This window comes from Eschrichtius robustus, chromosome 3 (genome assembly GCF_028021215.1).
Source record: "Eschrichtius robustus isolate mEscRob2 chromosome 3, mEscRob2.pri, whole genome shotgun sequence".
Lineage (NCBI taxonomy): Eukaryota > Metazoa > Chordata > Mammalia > Artiodactyla > Eschrichtiidae > Eschrichtius > Eschrichtius robustus.
In genome coordinates, this window is record NC_090826.1 from 170,280,018 (window position 1) to 170,292,666 (window position 12,649).

Consider the following 12,649-nt stretch of genomic DNA (forward strand, 5'->3'; position numbering starts at 1 on the left):
CCACACCTCTTGCTTTATACTCATGAAAATGTAGTGTTCTGTTACATACAGAGAAAATGCAATGATGTTACAGAACAACGAGATGAATGAAAAAAATATTTAACTTTTAACCATGCTGGCTTTTTTTTTTTTTTTTTTAATTTTATTTATTTATTTATTTGTTTGTTTTTTATGGCTGTGTTGGGTCTTCGTTTCTGTGCGAGGGCTTTCTCTAGTTGCAGCAAGCGGGGACCACTCTTCATCGCGGTGCGCGGGCCTCTCACTGTCGCGGCCTCTCTTGTTGCGGAGCACAGACTCCAGACGCGCAGGCTCAGTAATTGTGGCTCACGGGCCCAGTTGCTCCGCGGCATGTGGGATCTTCCCAGACCAGGGCTCGAACCCGTGTCCCCTGCACTGGCAGGCAGATTCTCAACCACTGCGCCACCAGGGAAGCCCACCATGCCGGCTTTTAAAAAAATTATATTAAAAATGCTATGTAGACCAGTTTCTATATATGATCTAATTTTTTTACAATAATTCAGTTAGCATATTAATATTTGCATGCTGCAAAACTTTTGAATGGAGGCTAGATATTGTGAATATTATTACCATGTCAGGTGGTTCACACTTTGTATTCCTATTAATATTCTTGAGGTCTGTTCTGGAACATAAGTTACTTAGAAATAGTTCTCCTGGATATTGCTTGTTAAACTTTGTTAAGCAGGACCAATGCAGTATTTAATCTAGGGCTAACTGGTTCCAACTACTGAGGCAAAACTGAGTACCCACTGACCCATGAATTACGAGGTTTTTCACTGTGGCTGATTGGAGCAGGCACTACTTCTGTATGAGGTTTGATGATTGTTCCAATTTTTCAGGTGGTTCTTTCATTGGCTTCATGTAGTTTTCTCACATGCACGCACCAATCTCTGCATATCTCTGGGGTTTTGGTACAGCTCTCTCCCCTCCAGACTTTAGCTGTCTTGGTCTGCCTGATCTCTCAGCTCTGACTCCTTAATGAGGAGCTTCCACTGCATTTCCCCTCCATGTGCCACTGCCCAGAAATTCTCCTGAGGCAGACAGCTGGGTCAATCCCCGGGTTCACGTGTTTCCTCTTAGGGATCACCGTCCTCCATTGACTGATACACAATGTCCTGAAAACACTTCATCAAAATGGAAACATCGTATGAATCTGTTGTTTCATATTTTGTTTTTCTTGTTTTAGGTGGAAGGCTAACTCTAGTACTTGTTATCCATGTTAGATGAAAGTGGAAGTCTTCATATGCAAGCTGCCAACTTGAATCATATGCCAGGAAGCTCTTCGTGCCACCCACGCCTCCCTTTTATAGTCCATATCCTACTCATGCTACCTTGTTGATACGTCTTTTGAAAGGTCTCTCAAATATACCCTCCTTTTGATCCTGTGTTAACCACCTCTATCTAGACTATTTCATACATGCTTTATTGCTAATAGTCTCTGAAAAGATCTTCCTGGCTCTATCTAGCCTTCCATCATCCCACAAATTTCTATTAGATACAGATTTTTTTTTTTTTTTTTTTTTTTTACTGCTGTTTTCCCAGAACCTACAATCTGATGTATATTGGTACTTGAGAAAATTACTGAATTAATGAACTGCTCTTCTTTTACAACCAATTTATTAGGTATTTCCTGGGCTTCAAAAGCCCTAATTACTCCCCTCTAACCACAAGTCAAGTCCAAACTGAGGCTGCCCATCAAAGCTTTACATAATCTTCTATCCATCAACTTCGGTGAACCCTGTCAACTCCCTAGAACAAGTGGTTCATTTCTCGCATGTGTCTTACAGCCATTATTAACTTCAAGCCTTTTCTCCCACGTTCCTTCCATTCTGCCCCTTGAGTTTTATCCATCCTCAAATCCCTTCCTTTCTCATGTTCATACAGCACTCGCCCCTCTCTGAATCCTTATAGCATCTATTCTTTGTGATTGAGCACTTTCACTGTCTCCTATTTCAGTGCGTGTTTTTTTGCCTTGTGCGTGTTTATATTTTGTCTTCCCAAATGGACCAAAATCTTGGAGAAGTAGGAACCCTCTTTTACAATTCCTTTATACACCTTAAGGCACAGTAGGTACCTCAATAGGTATTTTAAAAATGAAGGCAGAGATCTTGATTAACTGACACATGCTGTACATCACTTATTTATAGTAAATTGATGTCTCATTCATCACATGCCATTTTGTTGTCCACATTGTGAAATGGTACCATTGGTGAAAACCACTTCACAATAAGGTCTTTTGGGTTTTAAATCAAGGCCTATCTTATTGGGTCAAGATTCTAGAGTGTATTTCATCTTATTATTTACCAAATTTTTATTTATCAAATTAAATACTGTGCCCAAGTCTCTACAAAATAATTTAATATTAGGGATGTTACAGCAAATCATACTTAAACAGAAATGAAGGAAATCCTGATATCACATAGCCAGTGAACATAAACTGGTATTTATTTATGCAAACATACTATAAAATTCCTCTAAATCTTCAAAAAAAAAGTTATGTTGCCATATAAAATGGGAAAATCTAAAGTGAATATTAAGATTTCATTTTTAGTTCATAAAAAATATTGAAGTAAAATTCCTTGCCACAAACACAGAAGAGTTAACCAGAGTGAGAAAATGCGAAAGAACATCAGTTTTTTACCTTGGAAAAGGCATGTCTAGTTTTTAAAAAGTGTTTTAATTGATAGGAACTCCAGTAAAAAAGATTAAATTTTTCTTGTCATAATGACATCTTGGAAACCTACACAGCTTTCCCCCATCAACTAAATTTAGCACACACAAAATAAACTCCCCATACAGAATACTCTTGCCCTAGAAAACAGGTAATTCACATTCTGGTAAAGAGCAAAAGACAAGTGCTTTATTTTGAGAACTGTTCAAGTAAAATTTCAGTGTGCACCAGTGAAGGTGAATAAAGATTTGCGTCAAGTGTTTTGAATGAACACTAGGTTAAAAAGGGGCTACACAGTTGTTGTTGTTGTTGTTGTTTTTTCCAAACACCATCCTTTGCTAAGGCAAAAATACACTTCATTTTAGAACAGAACTTTACAGAAGAAAGCTACATCACAGTACAGTACAGATCACCCTAGTCTGGAAGCCATCATGGAATGGCACATCACCTACGCTTAGAGCTTTCTAATGTAGGCTAGAATTACAGTATTTAATCACAGCTTTATTTTCCTTTAAACTGATAAAATTGGAATACACTTTCTATTTCTCAGGAGTGTGCAGATGGGGCCCATATGCTGATATTACAGTAATTACAACATTAAATAACATTGCACAGTCAACCTCCAAGGCTAATTCAGTAGAAAATAACAACTATTAAAATGTACCTTTACTAGTGGTTTTACATCGCATATATCACTAATTGTGAAAGAAAAGTAGGCAAATGCCAATTACAAAGCTGCACATTATAGGCACAATGATGTGGAATAAACACAAGAAATCTGGCAAAATATTAAAAACAAACAGGTCACATGGGAACCAACTGAACAACCACATAAGCGTAAATCAATAATATACTGTTATAAATAGCATGTTTTGCTCGGAAGTCTCTTAAGTAATGACAGATACTACTGTGTCGGGGGTGGGTGAAGAGGCTGGCAGGAGCACGAAGCAAACGTTCCCAATGCCAGTTAATTCCTGAGGTGGCATTATTTCTTAACTGATGCATTGATCAACACTGTAAAGATGAGTTTGTGCTATGAAACAGTCCCAATATTATTGTACTTCCGCAATTAATGTTGTGGGATTTGGAAGGCAGCAAACCTCAGTGACATTTTACATTATAATAGCCAGATGAAGTATTGATTCTTTCTAATTTTGCTGCTACAATTAGCAGTGGGCCAGAAAATACTTTAAAGTTCAAAAGAAAATTTGATGTAGGTTTAACTTCTTCCCCAGTACTTCTTAGTTAGCTCAAGGCAAAGCTATTATTATTTTCACGTACTTTATTTTAAAAACGCTAAGTGCCAACACCGTAAACATTTTGTATCTTCTCAACTAAAGCTTGTCTGATAACAAGGATAAGAGCAAAGATAAGCAGGAGTAATTCTGTGTTTAATAAAGCTGATCTATTTATCAGCTTCTGGTTTAAATTTAAATATGATTTAAAAATAATTTTTAAAAGTCCATGCTATAATTGTAAAGACTACTTCTGTGCACTTTTAATTCTGGACACAATTCTCAATTTTCAAAATTGCATGATGGAGGTAAGAATTTAAAAAACCCACCAGAATGTAAGTAACAGAAAGAACACTTTCAACTCAAAGCATCAAACGTACATTTACGTGCAGAAATCTAGACAACTATACAGGTTTTTAAGCAATCATCTGTTTTATTATACAACTCTATAAACAGAAAATGAACAGAAATACACAATATACTTACCTGTACATGTGAACCTACTTTTTTAGCTACAGATATTTATTATAGTTCATACTGACTTTAATTTTACAGTTCATAACTATGTATAACCTTATTGCAGTAAGGGCAAAATCTACATGGGGAGATTCACAGGCCAATCACATTAAGCATTGCCAGTACATTCAAAAACTGTACCTCATATACGGATGTATCTTCCCTGATCCTGTAAATTTGAGTTTCTTTACAGCTTAAGCTCATTTGCTATTTTAGATGCAATGTTCTTAAAGGCAATAGAAGTCCCGGATATTCGCTTGAAGCGGACCCCATTGAGGGACAGCCGTGGCAACTTGCAGACCTCCATCTCCCACTGCACGAGGCTATCCTGCCTGGCATCTCCATGGACACAGAAAAGCAAAAACCTCTCTTTTTGTTCATAATCACAGTTATTTGCATCTAACACTTTCCGGATTTCTCTCATCATGTCACTGGGGTCCATTGAACTAGTGGTCTTCATACTCCACGTGAACCGCAAAGAACGTGGCTTGGAATCTTTACCCTCCTCCTTGTCTCTTTCTTTTGGTTCCCCTGTTGTACTTCTGGAATAAGAGGACAGAGGGGAAAAAAAAATGAAAACAAAAATTCCATTCAGCAAAGAAATCAAAACACACATAAAATCTAAGTGCTTAGATAATTCAGTGCTTAATAAAACTACCCAGTTTGCAGACTACCTTCAAGCAGATACAAGTATCATCTTGCTGTTACAAAAACCAGACTCCAGGACGCCATCTGTTTTGACTTTTATTAATATCTTCCATTTAAAATAGCACATTTTCTTAAATATATTTGTTTGTGGGAAATAAGTTTGCATCCAAAAGTAAAAAAATTTAGTACTTTTCCTCCACATTTCTCTGTTTAAGTTGGAAAATGCAGATCCTCCATTTTCTGTACATTTATACAAAATGGATACCACTAGCATGCTGCTTATAAATACACATTTTTGAAATACAATGAAAAACTTCCTTTCTTTTTTACCTTTTTTGGGTAGGAGAAGGACTGGGGACAAGGAGAGCAGTAATGGCTACAGAGGGTTTACTTGTACCTGATGATGTTGAGGAAGAACGTGGTACTGCAATGGGGTAAAGACGTCAGGCCACACCACACGCAGGAGTGTAGACATCGGTTCTAATGATTTCAACGTTTTGCTAAAGATATCCTTAAAATAGTCTACAAGGTTCCACATGACCTATACTCCAACTCCCAACCCCAACCCTTCATCTATCATTTTCCTCCTTGCTCATGCCCATCAAGACCCACTGGCCTCCATACTATTCTCCGAACATACGGGGTATGCTCTTGCCTTATGGCTCTAGCACAGGCTGTTCCCTCTGCCGTGAATGCTTTTCCCTCACATAGCTGCATGACTAACTCCCTTACTTCTTTCAAGTTTCTGCTCACTTTCTCCATGCGGTCTACCCTAACTACCCTATTGCACCCCCAGCTCCTACACTGGCATGGCCAACCTCCTCACCCTGCTCTATTTTTCCCTCTGTAGTACTTATCATATTCTTACATAGTATTTAATTCATTTATTTATTATGTTTATTATTTATTGTCTGTCTCCACCGCTAGATTGCAAAGGCCAGGAGGGTAAGGAGTTTTGTCTGTTTTGTTCGCTGATACATCTCAGACATTTAGAACTGTGCTAGGCAAACAGTAGATGATTAACACATATTTGTTAAATGAATGAACCTTATTAGATTTTCCTTATTGTAGGTCTCCCATAAATAATATAGTAACAGAAAACCTACTTCAAATAATCAAAGAAAGGTAAAATTCATAGATTACTTCTGATTCAGAAGATGCTGTAATTAAATTTGTGGAGCAATTATCCAAGCACAGATGTTACAATTTTAACTTGTTAATCTATCTCACTTACATGTGACTTAAAGAAAAAAATGATGTACTTTGAAAGTTTATATTCTACTATATAAATATTTTGTATCTGTTTATAGATTTTATATCACTATTATCATATAAAGTATATTCACGTATACATTTATATGTATCAATTTATATGTATACATTTACGTATGCTTTCCTCCTCATTCCTAGATATCTGAGCTGACAAAGCTCTGCCAACTATGCAAGCTTGAGAAAAGCAGGAAAGGAGTAAGTACAGAAGATAAATTTCCAAAGTATGGAGAGTATTTATCTCAGTGGCTTCTCTATCATTCTCTTTTTTGCTCACTGAATCTAAGCCACGGCATCACAGGCCTCTGGGTGTGCAGATCCGACCAGTATCATTCACTGGGACCACATGTACAATGCGGGCCATGGAATCAGCCTGCTAGGGTGGGGAGGCACCCACGACATCACTTGATTGAACACTCATCTTAAAAACAGAACTGATGGCTAGGAAATGTAAATTACTTTCCTGAGGTCATAGAGCTAATGAGTTGGAAAGCGAAGACTAGAAATCAGATGTTTTATTCCAAGTATAGTTTTCCTTCCATTCCATCAAGGAAACCTGGTGACCTTAAGACAACAGGCACATACAAGATATTTTTCTACCTGTATCTCAAAGGCATCGCCACTGGTAACGTTAACTGTAGAAAGTGCCTGGAAATACTGACACCAATAGTAACAACTAACATTCACTGAGTACTTACTAGGTACCAGGAACTGTTCTAAGTGCCTAACATGTATTATTTACTCATTGACCCCTCACAACAACCCTAGGAGGCAGTCAGAATGAGGATGCATGGGCACAAAGAGTTAAAGCAACTTTCTTAAAGGTATACAGCGAGGTAAGTGGTTCAACACAGCCAACGCCCACGCCGTCTGCTATTCACCATCGTGCCCAACCATCCCTCTGAAAGCACAGAACCTCACTGTAACTGGTTTGGTCCCACCGATGCTCCTTCCTGCTTCTTCATCTGTAAAATGCATACTTTTCACTTGGTTGTTATGAGGATTAAATGACCAGCCAATACCTTATAGATAGTAGGTATTAAATAAGTTCGCTCAAAAGCAAAACAGACGAACAGACAAAAAACCAAAGAGCAAAATTCAACAATGACCAAACAAAAGAGACATGTAGTCACGTTAAAAAGATAAATGCATGCAGATTAACTGCAACATCAGCAGCGACTTGTGACCCTACACACGATTAAATGTCTCAGAGGAAAATCGAGTGGAAAGACAGGATGAGATGCAAGAAGGGGGCTCAAGACTAAGTGACTAAGTGAGGGAGGAGCCGAAAACAAGAGTCCTGCATGTTTATTCAACAGGCAGGAGGAAATTAATATTATCTGTCCTGCCTCTCTTTGGCTCCCTGCTATGGTGATTCAGGTACCTAACTCAAAAAAGAAATATTTCAACTACTATGACTAAACATATATACAGCACAGTTTGTAAAATAAAAAGACTACATAGGAATGCTCGTTAAAGTCTTTCCATACCTCATTGTGTTTTATGTTTCACATAATTTTAAAAAGGAGAAAGTAAACTGAGGCTTGTGTTTAGCTGGTCAAATATAATTCCTGAATGAAGCTGGGCCTCTGTCCTACTGAGGAACTGCTTGTTAAGGTTCTGAGATTTATACTGGACCCCTTAATGCTGGTGTACACTCGAAATAATTGAATGCCTTCGTTTCTTAAATTTCCCATTTATAAATATGAACACAAGTACTAACATGTCACTAATGTGGTCCCCAGACCAGCGGCATCAGTGCTCCTCCCTGACAATCACAAACCCTGGGGCTGGGGCTCAGTCACCTGCTTCCTCAAGCCCTCCGCGTGATTCTGAATGTGCTCAAGTTTGAGACCCACTGCCAGAACGAATACACAGCCAGTATTAAATGTCAAGTAACCCATAAAGTACGGCAGGGTGAGAGTTTTGAAATGTGGTCCACCAATGAAGAGTCCCCTAAAATATATTACGGATACCACATCTTCCTATGTATTTGGTAACCTCCATGTTCTGCGTTATTTGACTGAGACTAATTTTTTTTTTTTTGCTGCGCCGCGAGGCGTGCGGGGTTTTAGCTCCCCGACCAGGGATCGAACCCGTGTCCCCTGCAGTGGAAGTGCAGAGTCTTAACCACTGGACTGCCAGGGAAGTCCCAAGACTGATTTTATTTACATCATTTTAGTGAGAAAAGGATCAGTACATTTTAATCTATTAATTCTTCTGCTACGACATGTTTTTTAAAGGACAGAAAGGCTATAAAGCATACAATTCAAAATAATGTTTAGAAAACACAAACTTAAAGTTAATAAACTTAATAAATGCCAGGCAACATTAGGAAAACCCATACCAATATAAAATTTTAAATACACATACTATCTAGTTATTAGTTCTATTCATGTTTATTAAGTGCTGTAAGTATTTCAAAAGTACGTCTTCACACACAGGGACCTAGCAGCGAAGTATTAATAGTGGCTCCTCACCTTGAAGTGTCGGCTCTGCCACTGGCTTCGCCTTCACTTGGATCCCTCAAAACAAAGTGAAGGTTGAGATTTAATGATAAAAGTGAAAAAAATACCAAGAAAACCTACATCTAAAATGATTTTAAAATAAACTTGTTGAGCAAACTTCTGGCATGACAGATTTCTATGACTAGTCAGTCTAATACCATTTCTTATGTTTTTCATCATAACCACACTTGACTACCATTTATTGAGCGTCTACTGGGTATTGCCATAGAGGAGATGCTAGGTGATGGTTTAGGATTTTTACGTGGTCTTCCAATTCCCAGCCACGATTTTAAAGTCATAATTTACCTTTTGGTTTAGCTTAGTTCAATCTAAAGTCAAAACTATTTAATAATTATCGACAGCAAGATTTAACTTCATAATGGTTATTAAACATAATTTGAGTAGTCGCTCAATTTAGAAAAATATAAATTAATCTTGTAGTTAGAAATAAAGCTCAACACGTAAGTATTTCTAAAAATAAATACTAGTTTTTAAATATGCAAGTAACTTATTTCAGAAGTTATGCTAATGATTCATGCACATGATAAAATATTATAGCAAACCAAACAGCCTATCCAAGCAGGTGAGTCTAAAGACATGAATTCAAACTTAAACAGAAACATTGATCTTACCTGGACATCCACCTGTGAAGTAAAACCAGGAAAACTCCACTAATTGTTCTTTTGTTGAATGTAATTAGTATTTTTTAAGTCTGCCAAAATTTTAACTATTTGTCATTTTCAAAGGTAATTAAGCATCTAACATAGGAGTATCAAGTTATAAACCAGTTTAAATATAGTAAGAGAAGGCTGGTGATAGCAAAATACTATTAAATAGCTGGAAGAATCACCAACTTAAACCCTTAAGTCCACATTTTCTTAACGTTTTAACCATTCCAGAAACATTTATATTATTTACGTAAAATAAATGCAACAGGAATAAAATCAGTGCCACCTTCCTCATTCCCCAAATTAAGAAAATCCAGCAGTACAATAAGCTCTAAAACTTCAACTCATGGTTAAAAATACGAATGCCTTATATGCTTCTCAGGGTCTTTAACTACAGGGCTTTCTTGACAAACGTATTATGTAAAAACCATCTTCCTATCTGAATTAAAAAGGATAATAAGATGTATTCTCACATTCAAATGGGGTTTCTTAAATTTCTACTTTTAATAACTAGCACTTTCATTGGGAAGTGTGATAACAGTTCAAAGCCATCTACACAAACCTGTTTTTATTGTAGCACACTGAAATAAACGAAACCTTTTTTGAGCAGGCTCAAAGTGAGATGTATATTTCGAGTTACATGTAGATGTACTGATAATACACTGAAGGGCAGCCCACCAGCTGGGCAAGAAAGATAATAATGCTGTTGATTCCTGCTGCTAAGATAAAATTCCTTTAGCAGGAAGGGACATACGTCTCACCGGACTTTTCTGTCCTATTTATACTTTGCCTTATGAATCACTGCTAGCGGACTGCTGCCCAAGCGTAAGCATCAGGGATGAAACACCCCTTAGACCCTACTTCCCTTGCTGTAATTGTGGAAGAAGCAACTGACTCGTCACATCGTTTCCCATACCCTGTTCCTGCCTTCCTGGATGTCACTAGGAACACTGACTGGAAGAATTTCTGCTATTTGGCAATGGTTTCAAATAGTCCAGTTAAGTCAGCTCCAAGCAGCCATGGTGGGAGGCATCTAGGGATACAGAACGTGCCGTTGGCTGTAACAGCATATGCAATGCAGCATGGTTCTCCAATGTTTACAACTTAAAGGAAAGCCAAATATCTTATACATAATCAGTTCAACGAGTCAGGTTACTCCCTATGTAAGAACTATGGTTAAAAAATCATAAGGTTTGATCCAATCTCCTGTTTGTACAGTAGGTATATAGCACTGATCCAAAGCAAATCATTCTAAATGCTATTTAAAAGACTTTAGAAATAGTACGTCTACATCCTCCCTTGACAGATTAGTCTAGTGTAAATCACCTTTCTTAATTAGAAAGTTCTTTCTTAAAACCAGGAAACAACTCTCTCATGTGGCCATTCTGGTGTCCAGCTTCTTACTGGCCAAGGCGAACTACTAAGCTGGTTTCTTCTTTGTGATAATGGTTTTCAAATACATGAACGATTAACTCTGAACTATTCCTTATCCTTCTTTTCTTAAAGCTTAATAACCCAAACTCCTTTACTTTTTTTCCCTATAAAATCCTATTTTCTTCATCTTTTAAAGCCTTCAGGGGCACGTTGGGGACTTAGCTGGTCCCCGAGTCTGGAAGCGTCTTGGCCCCCACATTGTGCTCAGAGCCAGCCCTGCCCCCCAGCACCCCGGGTGCCGGTGCTGGTCCCACGGGGGCGACAGCGTGCGGCACCATTTCTTCAGGCTTTAGGCAGAGTGAAGTGAGGAAGGCAAAGGGAACAGAGAGAAAGGCCGGGCTTGAACCCAGGATGGAATTAAGAAGACGAGACCAGTGGGAAGGACGATAAACCTGACAGCTGAGTTGAGAATGATAAATAATAAGGCACTGAGAGGTTCTCTAGCTTATCTCCAAGCCTCCAACCCCCGAAAGCTCAACACGCCGCAAATGCAGAAAGATCAGCTGCCCGTCCCGTCTGCCAGCTGCTAAAGAGCTCAGCAGGTTCAGCCCCGGGATGGAAACCCATGCTTGCTTGTCCTCCTGCGTTAAGTCCTCAGGGGGGTATTAGATGGCGTCATCTTGAGCCACAAAATGCTACCCTTATGCACTGCTGAGAACGCAAACATACTTGTAAAGCCAAAGCTGTTCACAGGGTGACAAGTGGCCTGGGAGAAGAATTGAGCATTTTTTCTCGTCTCTCACCAAATCCAGAATTAATTAAAATATGTTAAAAATCAAGACATTAATAAAAAACCCTATCTGATTTCTGACAAAGAACGGCAAACAACCTCCTTCCTCCCTTCTTTCCCTACCACGCCCCCCCCCCGCCCCCCGCCAAAACCCTCTACTAGGTGACACTGTTCAAAGTGTAATAAGGGCACGGTGGAACCTTAGAAACTTCCACGCTAGCTCCCCTCACAGGCTGGCTCTGAACACTCCTATTCCCTCAGCCTTGTTCTCTCTTTCAGGACCTGCCCCCTTCAGAGGACTTATCAGAATGTATTACAGGCTTATTTGTTTACTTTTTAAACTGTCTTCCACACTATTCGTCCGCCCATTAGATGAATGTTTACCGAGTGCCAGAGTACGTGCCAGAGGCAGCACCCAGCTCAGCAGGAGATTCAGCACAAAACAGAGCAAGCCAACAAGCCAACCGCAAACCCCTGTTCTCACGGAGCACATCTCCTCGCCAGAGATGGACGATGAACAACTACGTAAAGCAAGCATACTACCTCAGGTCGTATGAAGTGCTATAGAGAAAAATAAAGCCGGAAAAGGGAGTGTTGGGAGGGAGAGGGGATGATTTTCAACATGGGGTTGAGGAAGGCCTCGCTGAGGAAGTGACAGTCCCGCAAAGACCTGAAGGAGGTGTAGAAGCCAGCCCCGCAGGTATCAGCGGAGTATGAAATCCTGAACAAGTGTGCCTGGTGTGCCCAAGGACAGACAGGTGCCCTCTGGGGCTGGTGGGGAACCAGCAAGGGAAAGAGTGGGAGAAGATGATGTCAGAGCAGGAACGGGTGGCCAGACTATGGAGACCACTGGGAGGCTCTGAACTGTATTCTGAGCGAGATAAAAAGCAAGCTGAGGATTTTAAATCGAGGACTTACATTGTTGTGAACAGAACAGGAGGACAAGGGCAGAA

General features: G+C 39.2%; 1 protein-coding gene across 4 annotated transcripts in view; it reads right to left on the reverse strand.

Moving 5' to 3' along the window:
* Positions 1 to 4,189: 4,189 nt before the first annotated feature.
* Positions 4,190 to 12,649, reverse strand: part of MARK1 (microtubule affinity regulating kinase 1) — a 143,687-nt gene continuing 135,227 nt past the window's right edge. For 2 of the 4 annotated variants that reach the window (XM_068541797.1, XM_068541796.1), the window contains exons 17-18: positions 8,838 to 8,882; positions 4,190 to 4,982 (exon numbers count right to left, since the gene is read on the reverse strand). In XM_068541797.1, coding sequence (XP_068397898.1) covers positions 4,628 to 4,982; positions 8,838 to 8,882 — 400 coding nt within the window. In that variant the 3' untranslated portion in view covers positions 4,190 to 4,627. The remainder of the gene's footprint in view (positions 4,983 to 8,837; positions 8,883 to 12,649) is intronic. The other 2 variants (XM_068541799.1, XM_068541798.1) reach the window with 1 other exon arrangement.